This window comes from Balaenoptera musculus, chromosome 11, assembly GCF_009873245.2.
Source record: "Balaenoptera musculus isolate JJ_BM4_2016_0621 chromosome 11, mBalMus1.pri.v3, whole genome shotgun sequence".
Taxonomy (NCBI): Eukaryota; Metazoa; Chordata; class Mammalia; order Artiodactyla; family Balaenopteridae; genus Balaenoptera; species Balaenoptera musculus.
Genome location: NC_045795.1, coordinates 57,690,970 through 57,715,174, shown reverse-complemented (window position 1 = coordinate 57,715,174; position 24,205 = coordinate 57,690,970). Strand labels below are relative to the sequence as shown.

The 24,205-nt window shown below is 40.6% G+C and overlaps 1 protein-coding gene, 1 long non-coding RNA gene and 1 pseudogene across 3 annotated transcripts in view; all 3 read left to right on the top strand.

The window, feature by feature from the left end:
• ABHD5 (abhydrolase domain containing 5, lysophosphatidic acid acyltransferase) overlaps positions 1 to 5,051 on the top strand; it is a 50,038-nt gene extending 44,987 nt beyond the window's left edge. The window contains exons 6-7 of one of the 2 annotated variants that reach the window (XM_036868949.1): positions 2,885 to 3,071; positions 3,662 to 5,051. In XM_036868949.1, the coding sequence (XP_036724844.1) occupies positions 2,885 to 3,071; positions 3,662 to 3,751 (277 nt within the window). In that variant the 3' untranslated portion in view covers positions 3,752 to 5,051. The remainder of the gene's footprint in view (positions 1 to 2,884; positions 3,072 to 3,661) is intronic. The other variant, XM_036868950.1, reaches the window with a different exon arrangement.
• Positions 5,052 to 13,148: 8,097 nt separating this feature from the next.
• LOC118904066 lies at positions 13,149 to 22,619 on the top strand. The gene is made up of 3 exons (XR_005021926.1): positions 13,149 to 13,159; positions 13,334 to 13,336; positions 22,240 to 22,619. It is a non-coding gene; the product is annotated as an uncharacterized LOC118904066 (long non-coding RNA).
• Positions 22,084 to 22,196, top strand: LOC118904586 (annotated as a pseudogene).
• Positions 22,620 to 24,205: the final 1,586 nt, after the last annotated feature.

Genomic DNA, 24,205 nt, shown 5'->3' with positions numbered 1-24,205 from the left:
CATGACGATGAGAGCTCCAGTTCTTGTGCTGCGTTCTGTACCAGAATTATTGGAGGAGTTTGTCAAAAATGTGGTGCCTCAGCAAAGGAAACCATAAACAAGATGAAAAGACAACCCTCAGAATGGGAGAAAATATTTGCAAACGAAGCAACTGACAAAGGATTAATCTCCAAAATATACAAGCAGCTCATGCAGCTCAATATCAAAAAAACAAACAACCCAATCCAAAAATGGGCAGATGACCTAAATAGACATTTGTCCAAAGAAGATATACAGATTGCCAACAAACACATGAAAGGATGCTCAACATCACTAATCATTAGAGAAAAGCAAATCAAAACTACAATGAGGTATCACCTCACACCAGTCAGAATGGCCATCATCAAAAAATCTACAAACAATAAATGCTGGAGAGGGTGTGGAGAAAAGGGAACCCTCTTGCACTGTTGGTGGGAATGTAAATTGATACAGCCACTATGGAGAACAGTATGGAGGTTCCTTAAAAAACTAAAAATAGAACTACCATATGACCCAGCAATCCCACTACTGGGCATATACCCTGAGAAAACCATAATTCAAAAAGAGTCATGTACCACAATGTTCACTGCAGCACTATTTACAATAGCCAGGACATGGAAGCAACCTAAGTATCCACTGACAGATGAATGGGTAAAAAAGATGTGGCACATATATACAGTGGAATATTACTCAGCCATAAAAAGAAACGAAATTGAGTTATTTGTAGTGAGGTGGATGGACCTAGAGTCTGTCATACAGAGTGAAGTAAGTCAGAAAGATAAAAACAAATACCGTATGCTAACACATATATATGGAATCTAAAAAAAATGGTTCTGATGAACCTAGGGGCAGGACAGGAATAAAGACACAGACGTAGAGAGTGGACTTGAGGACATGGGGAGGGGGAGGGGTAAGCTGGGACGAAGTGAGAGAGTAGCATTGACTTATATACACTACCAAATGTAAAATAGATAGCTAGTGGGAAGCAGCTGCATAGCGCAGGGAGATCAGCTCGGTGCTTTGTGACCACCTAGAGGGGTGGGATAGGGAGGGTGGGAGGGAGACACAAGAAGGAGGGGATATGGGGATATATATACGCATATAGCTGATACACTTTGTTGTACAGCAGAAATTAACACAACACTGTAAAGCAATTATACTCCAATAAAGATGTAAAATAATAATAATAATAATTGTAATGAAGACCATTGAATATTAAAAAAAAAAAAGTGGTACCTGAACTCTGTCTCTAAGACTCTAATTCAGCAGTTCTGGGCTGCATCTTTAACAAATGCTTCAGATGATTCTAGCCATAGACCATGCTTTAAAATATAAAAGTGGTACCTCATCCTTTCTAAGACTGAAACTTGGGTGAAAGGCTGAGAGGTGAGATGCAGAGACAGCCTCCTTCACTTTTTTTTTTTTGTGTGCCTCTCTCCCTTCTGTCAGAGAATATGTACACTGACTTTATTAAAAAGATTGAGGCCATGAGAGCACTTGAGGTATAGCTGTAGCCTCAGTCTTTTTAATAAAGTAGGTTAGAGGTTCTCTGCCAAAGGTGAGGGAGGCTGGAGAGGTTTGGGGGTCCCCCAAGGGTTTGATGTTTTGTGACTCACCAGACAGTTGGGTCTGGTGGATTAGGTCTACACACTTCATTGACTTGTTTGAACAGTTTTTAGTGGCCTGTTCCAGGGACATCATCTGTTTTCCTGCATGGTCTTAGTGGTTTGTTCTTTACCTACTCACATTTCATGATTACGTGTGCCTGTGTAATCCTAGTTTGTTGCCTTTCTTGTGGTGGAACTTGAATTCATAAACGGCCGTTCAGAAGCACACCTAGTACAAGGAAAGAAGAAAAATGATGGCAGAATGTATATGTCCTAGGAGTTTGCCAAATGTTCTGTATTTTATGTGACGGTCAGTCAGCTATGGCCATGAGAGAAGACATAGGAGAGGTTCAAGAAAACAAAGTTTAGTTTACTCACAGGTCCTAGAGAGGGGGTCACTGAATGCTGTGAAGGGTCACAGGGGACGCACCAGATTTTGGTCAGGTGGCAGAAGACAGGAGTGAAGGGAAGTCCAGGCGGGAGCCTTTACTGGGTTCTGCAGGAGAGGCAAGGCAGCACAGGGTGGGCAGTGTAGGATTTGCTAGTTGAATAATTTCAGTGCGCACTAAGATACAGGGGCGGTTTCTAGTTGTCTGGCACCTGGCCCTGGGATGATTAAGGCAGAGGAACATTGCCTCCGGGGATGTGCAAGCCAGACAGAAGAGGTGCAGCTCTGGACTGGTTAGTTTGCGTATAAAGGCAGTCCCAGTTGAGTCCTTTGCTGTCTCTACGAATTGGCTAGCTCCAGGAGGCTGTCTCTCCCCGGTCGGAAAGGTTTTTAAAGATGGCAAACATCATAACAGGCAGAAAATTTTAAATATAAACAATACACAAAGAATACTTAAGCTGAACTTGTTCTTATCTTGGTATTGGTTTTGCCATTGTAGGTAAAATGCTGGTGCCATGAACATGTGGAAAAGCTGCCTTGTAAATAAGTTAGAGTGAAAAAACATATTTCACTTATCCCCACAGGAAATTTGATGATTTTATGATAGGGACTTAGGGTTGCATGTTTTGATTTGGAAGATGATCATTTTTTTTTAGAGTTTTTTTAGAGTTTACAGCATCCTTGTTTATCTAACAAAAGCATATATCTTCTGTGGGGTTTGTTCCTTACATTTCCTAGTAAATTATTTTCTATGTAAGCTGCGGTTACATAGAAAAGGAGGAGAAGCTAAATATGAGTGTGTTTTGATAGAGGTGGGAGTGTGATACATACTTATCCCCCAGAATCATACGTATGATTTTCTCCCTTTAAGTGGTGAGACTGCGTTCAGAAATATGACTGTCCCTTATGGATGGGCAAAAAGACCAATGCTGCAGCGAATTGGTAAAATGCACCCTGACATTCCAGTTTCGGTGATCTATGGCGCGCGTTCCTGCATAGATGGCAATTCTGGCACCAGCATCCAGTCATTACGACCACATTCATATGTGAAGACGATAGTAAGTGTGTGGTTTATTTTTGGTTTATAGCTGTAGGTGAAGTCTGTTCTATTATCTTTGCTGTCAGTGAGATTTCAGGTCATCCCTGTGCTTTCACATCTAAGCGATACCTGCAGCCTTGGTCAGAGACCTGCTGTCACTTGTGATGGGGGCAGGGTTTGACCCATACAAATCTTCATGTCCAGACAGCGAATCCCCATTCTTAGGCCCTTGTCTGTCCTAGAGCCACAGCATCTCCGCAGTGGGAGAGACTGAAAGAGGGACAGACAGGTCCAATAGCACTGCGACCACCTCCCAAGGCAGCACGTTCTTACTTTGTTCAGTGTTTCTGTTGGCCCTATTGTTAGAGGTCAATTTAGAATGTTATTTTTGCATATTAAAATTTCAGTAAGGTTCACTGGATTTTCTCTTTATTCTCAGATCCTTTATTTAATAAAGTATATAATAGTTACTACAGATCAGTATTGCTTTTTCTTTTATGTTTTATATCTAGCTGTTCTCACTTTCATTGCTGAGTGTCTTTGTGTGTGTCATTGTGTTTTATTAGATGCTTTTACTCCCTGACCATCTGACTGCTTTTCCTTTCCTAGGCCATTCTCGGAGCAGGGCATTATGTGTATGCAGATCAACCAGAAGACTTTAACCAGAAAGTGAAGGAGATCTGTGACACTGTGGACTGAGCACACTGCAGATGATGTGGGAAATGCACATGGCTAATACAGTTCCTCAGCAATAATTTGCAGGCTGCAACGCAGAGTAAGGAATCTCACATGAGAACCAGGCAGTCTTCTTGACTGTACTTTCCCCATGTTTTCTTTATGAAGCTGCTAGCACATTTAAACCAGTTAGTGCCTTCTAGAAGAATGACTTTCCTTTCTCCAAAATCAAAATATACAGGAGTCTCCAAATCTAGTGGCTTTAATAAAAGGTTATTTGTCCCTCTGCTGTACTGAAATATTGTAATTTTTCAACTGAAATTTTTATTTCTAACTTTGCTATATCAAGTATTTTTTATATTGCAGTCTGTATTGCTAATTTTAAAAAGTGATTTCTGGGTTTATTATTTTATATAATGTAAAGGTGCACCTTATTTTCCTTGCTTATATATACTATGTCTAATAACTGATAGAGTTAAACAAAATTTGGTGTGTTTTTATGTAAAAATTTGTCACTTTCTTAGAATGCTTCACTTCGTTTTTGAAATGGAGTGTTGAGACAGGGTTTTGGTTAAAAAGATGGGAGTTGATTTCTAGCATTGATTTTTCTGATTTTCCTCTGTTCTCTATTTAAGGCTGCAAAGCCATGTTCACCGTTTTAAATGTGATCCATCCTTAAGTATTTCAAGTACTGAAAAACCTTAACTAAAAGTCTATCCTATTTTCCCCCATTAATACTGTTATGCTTTTCTTTGAACCAGCATGCAGCAGAAGGAACAGATTTCCTCACTGAGGGGTCACTAAGACTGTTACCTTCCAGTAAGCCAAATCATATGTTTTCATCTAACTCTTGTAGACGGGTGCTAAAACTGGATTACATTTTTACCACTAAAATATAAAAATCGGTGGTGCTATTATATCTCATGGCACCAGAAGTCAGCTAGTACTTGGGGGGTTTTTTGTTTTGTTTTTTTTAAGAGTTTTGTGTTGATTAAATAACTTACATACTTGAAGTTATATTACAAAAATTCTGTAAGGTTGATTGAACTATTTGACAGTAACCACCATCAAGTGTAGCACTTTCTTGCTGTTTTTAATACAAGGAAAGCTTCTCTGAAACTGTGAAAAAGCTCCATGTGGTAACTGGCTACTACTGAGAAGACCCTCTGCAAAAGGAAGTTGAATAGGATGGTCACCAGCAAGTCATCTTTGCCTTATGTTTTGCTTAATGTTGCTTGTCTAGGAGAAAGGTGGTTATGTAAATAAAAACAGTGAACTAGAGCAAATAATGACTTCATAGTTTTGTTGTTGCATTTAAAAAATGATTAATTAGGAAATCTTTAGTTGTTAGGAAATGTAAGGTTGTATCACTGTTGATTAACTGTGAGGAAGAGGAATGTTCTGTTTTCAACATCTTCCCTGCCCTAAAAATAGGCACATTTCACTGAAGCACGACAAGTAGCTTCCCAGTGAGCAATTTGTCTCAGTTGTGGGATGGACTAGGTTAGTGCAGAAGATAACAGCAGAGCCAAGTCAGATTTCTCTACCTTGAGAATAAAAGTAGTCTTTAATTTTTTAGTTTGTATCTTGGATGGCCAGATTCAAACCTATAAGTGGTGCAGATAATTTGGGTCATTTTTGGTGTTTTTATTTGACACACTCTCCAGTCTCTCTTAATTTTCCTTTGCTGGGTGAATGACAGTTTTCAGTCGTACAGGAGGGTTTCTGCACTGGAAACGTGGTCTCAGACCTTAGAGGGAAGTTACTAGGTTCACTTAGTAGATGGGGCTTCTAGCCATAGATGTGCCAAGTGATTCAGGGAAAAGATGTACCCAGGTGTCAAGTGGAACTTATTTTCCTAGCAACTAATTTTGGTTTCTATGAAAAATATTGCCATAATTCTTTTTAAAAGGTGAATTTTACCTTGGGCTATTGTATATGTAAGTTTGTGAAGACTGAGCTAACACAGAAGTTCCCAATCCTTGAATTCCTGAAAATAGAGTGGGTCCTAAATGTTTTCTTTAAAAAAAAAAATCTATTTCAGTATTTGATCTTTGCTAAATTATGTACAATGTACTTTATTTTACAGAAAATGAAGGAGGGATAGCACTACTAGATATTATAACATACTATAAAAAATTGAGAAAAAATCCAGGAATTTAGTATATGATAAAGGAATCATCTTACTGGTGGAGAAAAAGACTTTAAAAACGGTGTCGAGACAAATGTGGTTAAACACCTGGAAGATAATAAAATTGAATCCATTTCTCACACTGTACAGAAAGATAAAATCCAAATGGATTAGAGACCCAACTGTAAAAATGAAACCTTCTAAATAACTGGAAGAAAACATAGGTGAATTCCTTTATGCTCTGAGAGTGGGGCAAACATTCCTATGACTGAAAATCCAGAAGCAATAAAAGGAGGAGTTTATATCTAACCGAAAGAGATTTGGAGAGCCAAAAAAAGCGAAGTTAAAAAGTAAATAATAAACTGGCAAAAATATTTGCAACATTTATCACAAAAGGCTAATATAGCCCTAATAGGTGAAGAATTTCTAAACTTTGAAAAGAATCAGAAAGAACGGGCCAAAAGATACAGACAGGGACTTCCCTGCTGATGCAGTGGGTAAGACTCCGCGCTTCCATTGCAGCGGACCTGGGTTCGATCCCTGGTCAGGGAACTAGATCCCACATGCATGCCGCAGCTGAGAGTTCGCATGCCACAACTAAGGAGCCAGCAAGCCGCAACAAGGGAGCCCGCCTGCCGCAACTAAGACCCAGTACAACCAAATAAATAAATAAATAAGATATGGACAGTTCACAGAAAATAAATTGCAGATAAATAGCTCTTAAACATATGAGGATATGCATAATAAGAGAAATGCAAATTAAAACTAGTGAGATACCATTTCTTGCCTGTTGGATTGTGAAAAGTCCAAGTTACATAGTGCACTCTGTTAGTGAGACAGTGGGGAAACAAGCACTCCAGAAAGTACAGATTCCTGTGGATGGAATTTGTTAATAACTATCAAAATTAAATATGAGTTTATCCCTCAACCAACAGTCTCACTTCTAAAAATCTATCTGAGTTGTACTGGTAAAAATATGAGATGGTGTATGCACAAAGATCTTCATTACAGTGCTATTTATAGCAGCCAAAGAGTGTAAGCCACCCAAATCTCCATCTAGAGGGGATTGATGGAAGAAACCTGGCACATACATACAGTGGAATACTGCACAACTGTTAAAAAAAAAATGAGGGAGCATCTCCAGGAGGGAAGAGGGAGAAGGCTGCAGAACCACACACACATGGAGACACATCTCAGTTGGTCTCTAATCTTATTTGTGAAGATTCTGCCAGTTGAATGCCTGAAAAGGGAGGTGGGATGGCCTTCGGATTGTACCAGCTTAGCTGGCATTGCTAACCAACTGTTGCAGGCTCTGAAAATAAAAACAATCTTGAACTCCTGCCCCCTCCCCCCCCACCCCCACCCCCCCAAAAAATGCTGTCCTGGAGTCCTCTTCAGAGTAGAGGAAGTGAAAGTGAAGAGCAGGTTTGTTGTGCTACCTGATTGTGTAAGAAAGGAGGAGACAAATGAAAAAACGAGCGTGCATTTACTTATGTTAAAAAAAAAAAGAAAAATGGAAGGATTAATTACATCAATAACTAATAAATCAGTTCCCTTGGGGGGTGGGTGGTAGGGAGCTGGCCAGAGATGGCACCTAGATCTGTATCTTGTTTTATACTTTTTACTTCGGGACACTGTCAGTGTTTTCTGTAATTAAAAAAGCAACTCTTAAAACTAAAACTTAACTATCTATCAAATTGGGGATGTAACCACACACAGAACAATTACTTCAAGCGACTTTAAAGCCCAGCATTTGTCTGCACTTTCCTAATGGAATATATCCTGTGAACTACAATGAAAACTTAAACTGCATTTAATATTTTTATTTTTAGCAATGATATTGGTGTTGTCCTTTTGAAACTCTATGTATTTACATATGATAAAGCAAATATTAAGTCAAAGGAATTAAGAGCCAAGATTTTTAGTACAAGAAAGAAGAGATACAAGAATAAAATCAAGTAAAAACCCTGTAATTGTATATTTCAATTGGAAGTGCCAGCAAAATACAGTGATTTATTTTTCCTAAAAAATACATGTTGCATAGCTTTATCCACTGAAAAGGCCTAGGAGCAATCAGATCTCAGTGGCAAGGCATACCCTAGCACCAAGACTGTCCCATTAGAAGGGGCAGGGAAGGGACAAGATGAGGCTGGACCATCTTGTGTCTGAAAGCAAGGAAGCAATCAGAGTAAGGTCATGTCAAAAGGACCCAGGAGCCAACTGGAAGGGGCTTCCATTGGCCAAAGATGGAACAATTTGAGCATCAAAAAGAATAACAATTGACATGAAATATATAAAAATCTATGAGGGCATAATGATAGTTTAAAAAAAATCTATTAGTCACCTTTGGAGATTATTAGGGCACCAAACTTACTATTTTGAAAATTAACTGGAAAAATGAAGTATTTATCCTGATTCCTTTGTGTATCAGGTTAACCTGATAAGAGAACATTTTTCGCTTAAGAATCATAACTAAATGCCAGAGAATTGATAGGATTAGGAAATCACCCTATTTAGTAACAATACATTACTAAATAACCAAGAGATCACTGAAGAAATCAAAGAGGAAATCAAAAAATACCTAAAGACAAATTACAACGAAAACACGATGATCCAAAACCTGTGGGATGCAGCAAAAGCAGTTCTAAAGGGAAGTTTATAGCAGTACAGTCCTACCTCAAGAAACAAGAAAAATCTCAAACAATCTAACCTTACACCTAAAGGAACTAGCGAAAGAACAAACAAATCCCAAAGTTAGTAGAAAAAAAGAAATCATAAAGATCAGAGCAGAAATAAATGAAATAGAAACAAAACAATAGCAAAAATCAATAAAACTAAAAGATGGTTCTTTGAGAAGATAAACAAAATTGGTAAACCTTTAGCCAAACTCATCAAGAAAAAGAGGGAGAGGACTCAAATCAATAAAATTAGAAATGAAAAAGGAGAAGTTACAACAGACATCGCAGATATACGAAGCATCATAAGAGACTACTACAAGCAACTCTATGCCAATAAAATGAACAACCTGGAAGAAATGGACAAATTCTTAGAAAGGTATAACCTTCCAAAACTGAACCAGGAAGAAATAGAAAATATGAACAGACCAGTCACAAGTAATGAAATTGAAACCGTGATTAAAAATCTTCTAACAAACAAAAGTCCAGGACCAGATGGCTTCACAGCTGAATTCTATCAAACATTTAGAGAAGAGCTAACACCCATCCTTCTCAAACTCTTCCAAAACATTGCAGAGGAAGGAACACTCCCAAACTCATTCTACGAGGCCATCATCACCTTGATACCAAAACCAGACGAAGATGTCACAAAAAAAGAAAACTACAGGCCAATAACACTGATGAACATAGATGCAAAAATCCTCAATAAAATACTAGCAAACAAAATCCAACAACACATTAAAAGGATCATACACCATGATCAAGTGGGATTTATCCCAGGGATGCAAGGATTCTTCAATATGCACAAATCAGTCAATGCGATACACCATGTTAACAAATTGAAGAATAAAAACCATATGATCATCTCAATAGATGCAGAGAAAGCTTTTGACAAAATTCAACACCCATTTATGATAAAAACTCTCCAGAAAGTGGGCATATAGGGAACCTACCTCAACATAATAAAGGCCGTATACAACAGACCACAGCAAACATCATTCTCAATGGTGAAAAACTGAAAGCATTTCCTCTAAGATCAGGAACAAGACAAGGATGTCCACTCTCACCAGTATTATTCAACATCATTTTGGAAGTCCTAGCCACGGCAGTCAGAGAAGAAAAAGAAATAAAAGGAATACAATTTGGAAAAGAAGTAAAACTGTCACTGTTTGCAGATGGCATTATACTTTACATAGAGAATCCTAAAAATGCCACCAGAAAACTACTAGAGCTAATCAATGAATTTGGTAAAGTTGCAGGATACAAAATTAATGCCAGAAATCTCTGGCATTCCTGTACACTAACAACAAAAGATCAGAAAGAGAAATTACGCAGCCAAAAATAAAAGACCTGTATTCAGAAAACTATAAGACACTGATGAAAGAAATCAAGGATGACACAAACAGATGGAGAGATATACCATGTTCTTGGATTGGAGGAATCAACATTGTGAAAATGACTACACTACCCAAAACAATCTACAGATTCAATGCAATCCCTATCAAATCAGCAATGGCATTTTGTACAGAACTAGAACAAAAAATCTTAAAACTTGTATGGAGACACAAAAGACCCCAAATAGCCAAAGCAATCTTGAGGGAAAAAAACAGAGCTGGAGGAATCAGACTCCCTGACTTCAGACTATACTACAAAGCTACAGTAATCAAGACAACATGGTACTGGCACAAAAACAGAAACATAGATCAATGGAACAGGATAGAAAGCCCAGAGATAAACCGACGCACCTATGGTCAACTAATCTGTGACAAAGGAGGGAAGGGTATACAATGGAGAAAAGACAGTCTCTTCAATAAGTGGTGCTAATATATACAATGGAATATTACTCAGCCATAAGAAGAAACGAAATTGAGTTATTAGTGAAGTGGATGGACCTAGAGTCTGTCATACAGAGTGAAGTAAGTCAGAAAGGGAAAAACAAATACCGTATGCTAACACATATATATGGAATCTAAAAAAAAAAAAGGTTCTGAAGAACCTAGGGGCAGGACAGGAATGAAGATGCAGACATAGAGAATGGACTTGAGGACACGGGGAGGGGGAAGGGTAAGCTGGGACGAAGTGAGAGAGTGGCATGGACGTATATACACTACCAAATGTAAAATAGATAGCTAGTGGGAAGCGGCCGCATAGCACAGGGAGATTAGCTCGGTGCTTTGTGACCACCTAGAGGGGGGGGATAGGGAGGGTGGGAGGGGAGACGCAAGAGGGAGGGGATATGGGTATATATGTATACATATAGCTGATTCACTTTGTTATACTGCAGAAACTAACACAACATTGTAAAGCAATTATACTCCAATAAAGATGTAAAAAAAAAATGGTGCTGGGAAAACTGTACAGCTATATGTAAAAGAATGAAATTAGAACACTCCCTAACACCATACACAAAAATACACTCAAAATGGATTAAAGACCTAAATGTAAGACCGGACACTATAAAACTCTTAGAGGAAAAGATAGGAGGAACACTCTTTGACATAAATCACAGCAAGATCTTTTTTGACCCACCTCCTAGAGTAATGGAAATAAAAACAAAAATAAACAAATGGGCCCTAGTGAAACTTAAAAGCTTTTGCACAGCAAAGGAAACTATAAACAAGATGAAAAGACAACCCTCAGAATGGGAGAAAATATTTGTAAACGAATCAACAGACAAAGGTTTAATCTCCAAAATATATAAACAGCTCATGCAGCTCAATATTGAAAAAACAACCCAATCAAAAAATGTGTAGAAGACCATTTAATAGACATCTCTCCAAGGAAGACATACAGATCGCCAAGAGGCACATGAAAATCTGCTCAACATCACTAATTATTAGAGAAATGCAAATCAAAACTACAATGAGGTGTCACCTCACACCAGTTAGAATGGGCATCATCAGAAAATCTACAAACAACAAATGCTGGAGAGAGTGTGGAGAAAAGGGAACCCTCTTGCACTGTTGGTGGGAATGTAAATTGATACAGCCACTATGGAGAACAGTATGGAGGCTCCTTAAAAAACTAAAAATAGAACTACCATATGACCCAGCAATCCCACTACTGGGCATATATCCAGAGAAAACCATAATTCAAAAAGACACATGCACCCCAATGTTCATTGCGGCACTATTTACAATAGCCAGGTCATGGAAGCAACCTAAATGCTCATCAACAGACGAATGGATAAAGAAGATGTGGCACATATATACAATGGAAAATAGCCATAAAAAGGAACGAAATTGGGTCATTTGTAGAGACGTGGATGGACCTAGAGACTGTCATACAGAGTGAAGTAAGTCAGAAGGAGAAAAACAAATACTGTATATTAACGCATATATGTGGAATCTAGAAAAATGGTACAGATGAACTGTTTGCAAGGCAGAAATAGAGACACTGATGTAGAGAACAAACGTATGGACACCAAGGGGAGAAAATGGGGGGAGGGGGTGGCGGCAGTGGGATGAATTGGGAGATGGGGATTGACATATATACACTAATATGTATAAAATGTATAATAAGAACCTGCTGTGTAATAAATAAGTAAAATAAAATTCAAAAAAATAATTAAAAAAAAGAATCATAACTAAATGCCAGAGAATTGATAGGATTAGGAAATCACCCTTTTGTCACCTGTAGTGAAATAATGGGTCTAGGCTGCTGAAAGTATTAGGTAAAAAACTTATGGGAGGGGCTTCCCTGGTGGCACAGTGGTTGGGAATCTGCCTGCCAATGCAGGGGACACCAGTTTGAGCCCTGGTCCGGGAAGATCCCACATCCTGCGGAGCAATTAAGCCCATGTGCCACAACTACTGAGCCTGCGATCTAGAGCCCGTGCTGCACAGCAAGAGAAGCCACCACAGTGAGAAGCCCACGTACCGCAACTAGAGAAAGCCTGTGCGCAGCAACGAAGATCCAACGCAGCCAAAAATAAATAAATAAAATAAATTAAAAAAAAATTTTATGGGAAGTGTTTTATTGGATGGCTCAGGTTGATAACATCTGAACCCAGTGATCAACCTTAGCATTAATAAAAAAGGAACAACCAGAAGTTACATGCCTCTGACGTGTTGCAGTAGCAAGAACCCAACACCAGCCATGATGAATTGTTGCCCAAAACAAATGAAGTAGAACTGGAATCTAAGCAAGCGTTTTACATCTAACGATCAATTTGTGAAAGCATGGGATACTGAGGAACATGTTAAACAACAGGCTTAATCCAGAATGTGGGAAAGTCCACAGGACAAATAATCCACTTTCTTCAACAAATCGAAGGTGTAAAACAAAGATGGTGGTGGTGGGACTTAAAGATTGGAGAAACTTAAAGGACTTGTTTGGATCCTGATTTGAACAAAACCAACTTAAAAAGACATTTTGGGGAACAATTAGAGGAGAATTTTAAGACGGATTGGATATCAGATGATATTAAGGAGTTAATAATTTCACTGGGTGAAATAATGGTATAGTGACTATGTGTTGTTTGTTTTAAAGCTCTTATTTGTTCGAGATACATACTAAGTATTTGTGGTTAAAATTATGACTGGGATTTACTTGAAAATATTCCAAGAAGAACAAGGCAGGGGACAGGAAATAGAGAAGATGAGCAGAATGTTTTGCTGAAGCTGAGTGACAGATACAAAGGAGTTTATTATTCTATTTCCTTTACTTTTATGCATGCTTGACAATTTCCATAATAGAAATTTAAAGAATGAAAGAGAATGGGAGAATGGGGGAGATTGGAAGTTGCCAGTGTAGACAACTTTTTTTTTGGGGGGGGGGAGTAAAGAAAGAGCCGAAAAGTAGGTAATAGCTGGAGGGGGAACCTTATGATTAATTTGGCAGAGGGGGGGAAAATGATGATGCAGGAGAGAATGGTTGGGGTGATGTATTAGCAAGGCTAAGGGCAACTAGGAACTCTCACACACTGCTGGTGGGACTGTAAATAGGTACTCACCACTTTGAAAAATAATTTACAATATATTGTAAAGCTATATGTGCCCCATACTACTTGACGTGGCACTTTCGTTTCCAGTAGTCAGTCCCACAAATACACCAGCACCAGTGTGCCAAGACAGCTACAAGGTGTTCACTGCAGCACTGTAAGATTAAAAATCTGGAGCCCGATATATGACTGATTAAATTCCACACTGGAATATTATGCAGCCTTAAAAATGAGGTGGATCTCCATATATGCATGTATCAAATCATCGTGTTGTACACTTCAAACTTACTCGTGTTATATGTCAATAAGATTGCAATAAATGGAATGTATGAGATAGGTCTATCTATAAGTGACAATATGGAAAATTTCCAGAATATCTTTAATGGAAAAAAACAAAGGGGAAACCCCCCAAAATTCAGAATAGTATTTCATATATATATATATATATATACACACACACACATACACAGACATATAAATATATGTATACAGAATACACTTACCGTGTACTCATATATATAGACATTTTGAGGAGGGTAAACATGTACATGAGTTTGTTAATAGTGATTAGCTTTGAAGAGGACAGTTCTGTTGTATATGCTTTTATAAATTTTGGATCCTTGCACATTCTTTATGTTTTAATAAAATCCCTATAAAATATAGAAAAACTCTTGTTTACATACGAAGTAGGTAAGAAAATAACTGAAGGGGCTTACTGGCTCGGTGTTCTGTGTGGATGTGTAGACCCAGACTCGGGGGAGAGGGACAGGTGTTCAGAGTATGGAAGGCTGTAAGTCTCAGTAATTTAAATTGTTGAAAATCGAGCTATAAAGTTATAACTGGTCTTTGTTTGACCTAAGATAGAAACACAGTCCCAACTTGAAACTGCCCTCTTCATTTGCTCTCTTTTGCTTAAACTTGTTGAAAGGGTGACCTGAATTAGAATATCTGTCTCCCAGTTGGAAACCAGACTTAAGTGCAGGTCTTCCCTCTAACCCTTACTCTTTTCACCTTTCCTCACAGGCCTCCTCTTTCAAATAAGTCATGACGGGCAGCAGAGAAAGGGTTTATTGATAATGTTGCTATTTGGTGTTAAGTGATGGGGCTTTTTCTTCTCTTTTTATTGAGGGGGTGGGAGTTGGGTGTGTAATTTATAAGTACTTTTGTGCATGATCTGTCTCTCCCTTTTCACACCCCTACAGTTCTCTGAAGGGGCAAACAGCCTTCCCTCTGCCTTGGATTCTGAAGTGTTCCTGTTTGTCTCATCCCAGCCCTGGCCAGATATTTTTCTTCGATTTTTAATTTTTTTTTATTAAAAGATACCAATATGAGATGAAAAAAAAAAGAATATCTCCGTATCTATAAAGCTCTACCTCTATTTCTGTCTCTCCCCATCTCATATGCACTCCTGTATTTCTCTTGCTACTTCCTCTAAAACCTCTCTTTAGAAAAAATTTTGTAACATTATACTTAATTAGAACTAGAATATCTTTTTTTTCTGTAGCCTGGCTTTTAGGATTACTTAATTAGATGAGCTCCCAGATTTAAAATTGAAAAACACTCTTATCAAATAGTTTACTAAATAAATGGGTAAAGAATTTTATTCAACCATATAGTTTAATCCTTAAAAAAATTTCTGTATACTCACTTAAGGCTTAGAGAGTTTCCATGAAGTGGCCATTGATTGTTTGAAAATTTAGAATAACCCAAGCCTTTTTCCTTATTAAACATTGAATCCGTTTTGAGAGAAGGGTGACTTAGCTGACAGATGTGAGGGCTGAGAGTTATAAATCGGGTTTGTCACACTGTATGACTTGGGACACTTGTTATGAAGACAGGTATGAAAAGCTAAATGACTGGGCCCATGTCCTCCTTGGTAAAATTAGACGTATTGGTCACAGTGACCAGGGTGGGGGGATTAAGTGCATTACAGACATTACTGCTATGTTTGTTGTGTTCATTATGAGCCATTTCCTAGTTTTTACCTATGAGTGTTTTTATAATTGGAAGTTACAGCAATGGAAACAATGTTGAGACTAAGATGCCAGACACGAATGATTGGTATTTCACCTTCCTGTGCCAACCAGCTTGCTATATTTCTGCAGATTTGCAAAAACTCCAACAGATCTTTAACCTACATCTATTCAAGTCTTGAAAATGCTGCTTTCCATGGGGTGGTGGGGGGGGTGGTTCGGGGGATATGGAGAGGAAAAGATGGCAGAAGGAGGCCTTGTGCTGACGTGCAGGAGACTACCGAGGGACCGGTGTCCTGTCTCTGTCTGACGGGACATATCCTAAAAGTTTTCAGTGATGATCTTAAGAAGGGAAGCATCTCCTCTGTGTCTCCAAGTGACTTCTCAGCTTCCCGTGGCCAGCACCAAAGATGTGGGCAGCTGACACATCTTCCTTGGCAGACAGACACCGTCTCTTCAAGTGCAGCCTGTTTCAGCTGACATCTGAGCACGCGGTGTGGACTGCATCAGCTCTCAGAGCAGCGAGGCTCCAACTCTGCTCGAGTCATTGAAGCTCCTTTTGACAGTGCAGAGTTGAGGCCCTACCCCCAGCGGATGCTAATGCTTCAGATCTGTGGGTGTGGCCTGGGAATTTACACTTTGACAGCCTCACCCCCACCCCCAATACATCTGACAGAGGAGTGTTGGTTTTTTGTTTGGTTTATCAGGCAGTTAATCTGATTGGACTCAAACTGCTACAAACGCTGTCTCTTGGTGGCAGCTGAAATCTCAGTTCAGTCATTGTATCCTTAGCTACAGTCTGGCCCTTACAGCCAGCTGGAAATTTGGGCAGAGGTTATATCCAGACTTTGAGGTTCTCTTCTCTGGTTCTCCCCTTTCCAGGACTCCCCGTCATTTTGCAGTGACCTTGTTTGCCCTGAACTCTCTGGTTCTTGAAGCCAGAAAGACTGCTGGTTGTCTCCCAGAGTTCTGGGCCCTGGGTTTTGACATTCCCTCAGGCTAAGAGCTGTGAAAATGCTGTTCTCTCTTCCAAGTATCGAGTTCCTTCCTGACTCTGCTTGCCTTTGATCATTCTCTAGTGCCTTCAGAGTATTGTTTCTTGGTCTTGTCCAGTTGATGGTTGTTATAGGTGGGTTTATTGGTCCCCAGTAGGATCTTCCCCAGCTGTCCTGGAAGTGGAACTCTTGGATCAGACTTTGAGGTCACCGTTGTCTAGTGTTTCTTTTGTACAAGCTTGAGACCTGGCTAGGAAGAGGCTTGCATCACTGAAAGACAAAATTGCATCTTATTTCTGTACTTAGCAATCTGTGGAGAGTTCACTTTACTGTAGAAATGTCAACAAGAATTAGCCAAAGCAGGAAATGTGGTGTGGTATTTGTACTGCTTTTAGAGAGTTTGGCCCAAAACGAGCTGAGATGAAAACCAAATATAGTTTGCAGTCAATATCCCGTCTGGAAACTGCCATTTCTACCTCATCTCCCTAAAGCAGCTTCCTTTTAAACCTTTCTATCTTTAGCTTTTGCTGGCCTCATAGGCCTTGCTTACCATGCCCACCAGTGGCTCCAGAGCTTGCAATGTTTTGTTGGCCCATTATTTCTGAGTCCTTTGCCCTCTCTAGAATTATATTTCTCATACTTATGGTTGGAGCCATGCTGGTTCACTGTCATCTAATAGCCACAGTGCTGTACATTTCTACTAAGCCAACAAAACCAAAGTGCTTAAATTCTTAAGAAATGCCAAATTCTCATAAATCAGGAAGGTTCGGACAACTTCAGATAGTAAAGTACCCCAGTATTCCGCATTGCCCAGAACCCCATGGCACCAACTGTAGAATGAGATTAGTGAAATCTTTTTAGTCTGGAAGTGAGCAAAAATCTTGAGGGATGAATGCTTTTAAACTTCTGCATTGCTGATGGAAACGATTCATAATTCCCTAAACTAACCCATAACAACCCTAAGAAGAGATGCTCCTGACACATTCCCTCCATATCTCCACTCCCTGATGCTGATAAAGAAGGAATCTGGAAATAATAAGCTGGCTCTACTAAGGGGTTTGTTTACTAAAATAATGGAATTTATGTACTAATATAATATGGAATTCTGTGAGTCACAGTCCTGTGACCTGTGAATTGGAGCTCTGACATCCAGCTCATCCTTCATTCATCTTTGGCTTGTGGGGACAGGAGCCAGCCAGCCACTAAGGCAGGTGTCACACACATACCTATTGAGCAGCCTCCGCTATCAGAGGCACAGCTGAGAGCCAAGGAAGAGGAATCAGGCCTGAGGGCTCAAAATGGACACCACCAAGACTTGCACATAAAGCCCTGGATGTCCGAAGATGCAGAGACCCTCCCTCAGCATCCAAGCAGCTGGCATTCTCACACTTCCAAACGGCTCTTTTTAATCTGATGTGTGGCTTTAATCCACATAAAAGCAAGGATTTCCTGGTTCCTAACCTGTTTTCTGGGAGAGAGTCTGAACAGCAAAGAATAAGTTGGTTCATTTTAAACTATAAGCTTTTTATGTTTTCCTGGCAGCTTTAACCATCATGGCCTTGGATGGAGCTCCCAAGAGTTGGATGGAGAGCCACTCTCTTGGAAAAGCAGTAGGTCCCCTCCCTGTAAATGAGGGGATTTAACAAAAGAATGTTCAGTGGTGGTGACCTCATGATGAGCTTGGCAGAGAAGATACAATTGGGAACCTGGTGTTTTTGAGGAATGGAAAGATGGTCATCTCAGAGGACTGGAGGAAGATGGGGTCCTGTGGGTGAGAATGGGGAAAGCACAGCACTTTTATAAAGGTGCCACAAGTACCTTACCTCATCCTAACTATCTGTTCTGGGCACCGCATAAGATTTTGGATTTCATTCTAAGGACAATATATAGATGTGGAAGTATATGGGGAAGGTGGAGGATGGAACCAGGTACATTTGAAAGGTATCTCCATTTTCAAAAGGAGGAAAATGAAGCTCAGAGAGGTTAAATGACTTGCCCAAAGTCATACAGCTAAAGAGTGGTCAGCCAGGATGTTGGAACCAAAATAGTCTCATTCCCTTTAGAGTGTTTTCATTTGGACTTCCTTCTGCATAATGTTGCCAAATATTATAAATAATGTGCAGGTTTGCCCTGCCATGTGTTCGAGTGGGCAAGATCTTTACAGAAAACTAAAGACACGACAAAGTTCATTTGATTATCTAGCTAAGTTTTGATCTAGATCTCACAAAACTGCCAGCACCCGAGCGAGGCAGAAGTACGTAGGTATTTTCAGAATGATTACAAGTTTCTCTATGACAGAAGGTGCTCAAACAAATGTTATAACAGTACAGGCCACATTCAGGACAATGAGTAAGGTGTACACCCTCTCACACTGGGTCATAAGCTCTTTGGGAATCTATTTCTGCTTGTCATTCTTTTGTGTACTTTTGTTAACTTACTGTAAGGTAAACATATTGCATTGTTGCAAAGGGAGAGGGATTGCATCTGGCCGGGGGGGATCAGAAAACTGGAAACGGGAGGTGGCATAAGAAGCTGGTGTTAAGCCATTGTTTAAATACGATTCATCTTTCATAAGAACTAACGTTTATGGAACACTAATAGTGTGCTGGAAGCTTTGCAACATTGTTTTATTTAACCCTGGGGAAATGTACAGTTATTTCACAAATGTAACTTGTTAGACCAGATGCTACTGGTGCCAGTACCCATGTGGCTTTTGGTGAGTCAGCTTCTACTGGCATGGCTGTCAACTGGTTCACCCTGACCTTTCTATTGAGGACTAGTGTTGGCTGACAGAAGAAGCCTTGCCTGGAGATGTAATCTGGAAGGCAAAGTCAAGGAAATCTGACAAAGAGATAAGAAATAGGAAAAAACCAAGCTGATGAGAGGTATGAATATTGGAGTTCCCGGATCTATCTTCCATCTAATAAGCATTCCAGAAAGAGAGACTTTAAAATTTTTTTATTTTAATAGGGAATAGAAAATAGTGGGGGTTTTTTTGTTTGTTTTGTTTTTTTTAAGTGAATTGCTTTGAGGTGCCCCCAGGTTGTGAGAAGCAATAACGGGGGAAAAAGTCACACACAGACATCACCTAGTGACGTTTCAACCTCTCAACGATGCCAAAGATCCTTGGCTAAGGATAAAAAGAAAATCCTACAAGTTTCCAGAGGGAGACATGCACGTGAAGTTTCAACAAATAGACTGGCATCTGATTGCTCGTCCTCAAAGTGGGAGCTATCTACAAAATTCGGAAGGAAAATGATTCTGAACCTAGAATTCTGTGCCCAGTTTACTATCATTAAGTGTGAGAACAAAATAACAATGTCCTTGAACATGCAAAATGCCAGACTAGACTGAATGTATAATTTGTGGGACACAGTGCAAAATGAAAATGTGGGTCCCCTTGTTTAAAAATGTTAAGAATTTTAAGATGACAATATCAGAACATTAAATCAAGTGTGAGGATCTTCTGAATACAGGGCCCCAGGCAACTACCCAGGTTCATATGACCATGACAATCCCCTGGACCTAGAAAGCTTACCACCTGCGAGCTCTTTCTGGAAAAAAGAAAAATTAATTAAAAAAAAAAGGTGAGGGGGGAATTCCCTGGCAGTCCAGTGGTTAGGACTTGGTGCTTTCAACTGCCATGGCCCCGGATTCAGTCCCTGGTTGGGGAACTAAGATCCTGTAAGCCGCGTGGTGCAGCCAAGAAAAAAAAAGTGAGGAAATAAAACAAACAGGACAAAACACCAAAATACCCTCCCAGTAAAACTTCTAAGTCCTCTGTGGGCCATAGTTTGCCAACCCCTGATTTAGAGTCATATGACATAGGTGGATCAGGAGGGGTCAGGTTGAGACAGGAAGTGTGAAAGATTAGGGTTAGCAGGGCATTGCCTCATTCACCTCAGGCTGTGTAAATGGCATCCCACGGAGTTGTGCAGTGCACAGACTCTACAACCGTACATGATAGTCCTGAGGGTAAGATTGAAAGAAAACAAACCTTCCAATCTAGACTGTCCTACCCTAGGAATGGCTAAGTGCTAAGGCCCTAGACAGCACCCTGTTCCTTGGTGGGGTGGGAATGACAGATTGTGAAAGGGCCTTGGAAAAGGAAAGTAGGGGTGGGGTGGGGCCACTCACTTGCTGAAAGGTAATGCACTTCCAAGAATATCAGGTTCTCAGCAGTTGTCAGGATCATGCAATGTATTAGTTGCCAGAGGATGACGAAGGCAGACCCACCCGGTGACCTGGTCTCGTGGAATTTGGCCTCCCTGCTTCCTGTAGGGCCTGTACAGCTCTGCTCCACCGTGGAAGCAGGGTCAGAAGTACAGAAGGAAAAGCCTCATGAGGCAGAATCACGCATCTCAGAAAGGACTAAGAAGGTCATCGTTCTCACTTTCCTGGAACTCCGTTCCTGGGCTCCTGGGCCAGTTGGACACACAGTTGTGCAGTAAAGCCAAGGTAAACTTTGGCCACTCCTGACAGCAGCTGCTCCAGCAGGTCAAGAGCAGGACAAGGTACAGGAGAGATTAAAGTGGTTGCTGCTTTCAGCGGGTTTGACTAAGGCTGGGTAAGAAAGACGCAAAACTCATTCGTCTGACAAGTTCCAGGCTGTTGGCAAAGACCATCACGAGAAGTTCTGCTCTGGACAGGGGAGTTTGCCCAGCAAATGCTGGGACAAGGGTGCTGTGCTCGGGAGTCGGGGGATAAATGAGGCAAGGCTGGAGAAATGGACTTGGAGCCAGAAAAGGAGATGTTAGTGAGAACAAGGGAGGTCCTGGTGGGAGATGGGGAAGGCCACTGCTTTGCCAGGGTCTGGCCTGCTTGGCAGGACCATGGGCATCACCTACCAAAGGAAAAACACAGGCCTGGCTCTGGTGAAAACAGCTTCTCCACCAGCTGCTTTTAAAATCCTCATCTTGGCTGTGGAGCTGGGGATCAATTATGCGACAATAACATTCACACGGCTCACCCGGAAAATCAACTCAAACTTCTCATGTCTTGCTTCGACTCAAGTCCCCATGGGTGTCCTGCTCCGGAGCTGGCTGTGTACCCAGGGGTTGGATGAGTTGCTCAGGAAAGTTTATGAATTGAATAACACCAGGATGAGTAACCAGAAGTGGTTTTCTAAAAAAGATCTCCAGGGAAAGAAGCCCACTCCCAGGTTCTGAGACCTGTATAGGTGGGTTGCTTCCTGGAGACCAATGAATGCACTGGATTGAAGGTTTTTGAAACTGGTAATGCAGCAGAACGACCTCAGGGTCTTGTTAAAAGTTCTGAGGCCCAGACTACGGAATCAGATTCTCTTGGCATGGAGGCCAAATATCTGGATCCGACAAGTTTCCTGGGTGCTTTAAACATACAGCCTGGTTTGGAAATCCAAGCATAGAGGACCTCCAGAGATTATTACTGTCCCTAGAGCAGAGCTGAAACGACTGCCCCAAGCTGCCCACGCTGCCCCGCTGCTCCTGTCCTGTGTGCCCGACTGTGCTACAGTACAGAAGAGGGAAACCAGGAGCGCTTGGTTAGGACATGGTACCTGCCTCCGGAAGCCCCCAGCGCGATGTTTAAATCATGGCACCAGCTACATGCCCCTCCAGAGGCGGATACAAAGTTAGGGAATCCAGCCCCTGAATGGAGTAAATATGGCAAAGCAGGAAAGTGGTTAAGAGTTGTCTTCCCAGTGCGCAATGGCTGCAAACAGCAGCCTCAATAGTGTATGCAGCCTGTTGCCCTAAGGGACCCTGGAGACAGCCCTTTCCAGTGGACATCATGACTGGCATGCTGTCCTCAATCCAGGCTCCAGACGGGTATGCGAGGTGCCTTTGGAAAGCCCCAGGGCACAGTGGCCAGGGTCCACATTGGCCAAGTCATAATGTCCATCCGCACCAAGCTGCAGAACAAGGAGCATGTGATTGAGGCCCTCCGAAGGGCCAAGGTCAAGTTCCCTGGCTGCCAGAAGATCCACATCTCCAAGAAGTGGGGATTTACTAAGTTTAATGCAGATGAATTTGAAAACATGGTGGCAGAAAAGCGGCTCATCCCGGATGGCTGTGGGGTCATATACATCCCTAATTGCGGCCCTCTGGACAAATGGCGGGCCCTGTGCTCGCGAGAGCCTTGGCGCTGTCCCCTCCTTACTCGTGCCCACCAATAAATCCTACTTTCCTGTCAAAAAATTTAAAAAAAGAGTCGTCTTGCTGTTCTGTTGGTGGTGGTGGTGGTGGTGTTTGTTTTGTTTTGTTTTTCATTGATGTTGGTGAAAATCCAAAGGAGCTATGTCAGGCCACTCTCAAAGGCAATTGGTACAAGGGATCATTCACTTCCATCTGCACATGTTTAAAATTCCATCAGCAAAGTCATAAAGCAAATAGAAAAGAGAAAGGAAAGGGAATTAAAGCTTCAAACGGAAGAATAAGAAAATACGCTAAAATACGCAGAATGAATATGGTGATTAAGGACGCAAAGTCAGAATAACTGCGCCCATATTCTAGTGGTCAGTACTGAAGATACAAATACATAACTAGACACACAAACTAGAAATACATTTTAGGTTAAAATGAAAATTTGTGCTAATGGAAAGAGGATTAAGATCTAGAAAATCATCCAGACAGCATTTTTTTAAAGCAGATCAAAGTTATCAGACTTTTGATTACAAATTCAACTTCTTTAATGGTTGAATGGTCCTCTAACCATTCGAGAAATTGAATTCAGAGTTTAAAATTTCCTGAAAAAATAAATCTCTTCTGGTTTCAGCTCTGACATGTAAAGAACCTGGAAGTCATTACTCCCATCCTTAAGAAAAAGCTTAAAAAAACTGAAAGTCGGTGACTTTTCTTGGACCCATCACAGAACTGAGGTCACAGGGCAAACAGCCACTTCAAAACCTGGAGAGACAGGCAAATCCAAAGAATCACAGCCAAGATCTGTTTACCTGGGGCAGAAGCAAATGGTGAACTGGGGCAAATGGTCTTCAAAGATGGAATAGACAAAAGGATACTGTCTTTAGCAGATAAAGGGCTGACACCCATGATGGGGAGAACATGCAGACCCCAGAGAGAACGTGAGCAAAGACTATGGATAGGCAAGAGGAGACATAAAAATGCTCAAAACAGTTGTGGGGAAAAGTTCAAGTTCACTAACGATGAAAGAAAAGCAAATTAAACCCCTGAGATAGGTTTCCTAAATTCTCTCCAAGCTGGCTGGAGCAAAGACTCTCTCTGGTGGCCACATCACACTGTTACATCCTTTCTGGAAGGCAGTTTAGCAGCTAATGTCAAGAACCTTAAACACTGTGTGCCCTTTTGCCTAGGAACTCCAATTCTAGGAAACTGCCGTGAGAAAAACAGTTGGGGTCAAAGGCTCACACCCAAACATATTTGCCTCACACTACAGTGATAAGGAAATGCCAGAATATTGCAAAATGCTGGCAAGGAGCCGGTGTGTAAACAATTCATGGCATCTATTAAAATGAATGTGGAGGATCCACTAAAATTACACTTAGAAAGCGTTCTTGATGATAGGATAAAATGCTTATGGTGCTGTCTAAAGGGGAACAAAGAATACAAATTTGTATAAATCACATATTTTCACCTGCACTTAAAAAAAAGCAGTCGAAAGGAAACATACAAAATATTAAAAGAGTTTATGTCTGGGTGAGAGCTGGCAGGGAGATTGGAAAACACAGATAAATATTCTTAAATCTAGAATTTCAATATAAACAAGCAATTTTATGTTCAAGACTTCTAGAAATCTTTTTTGTTGA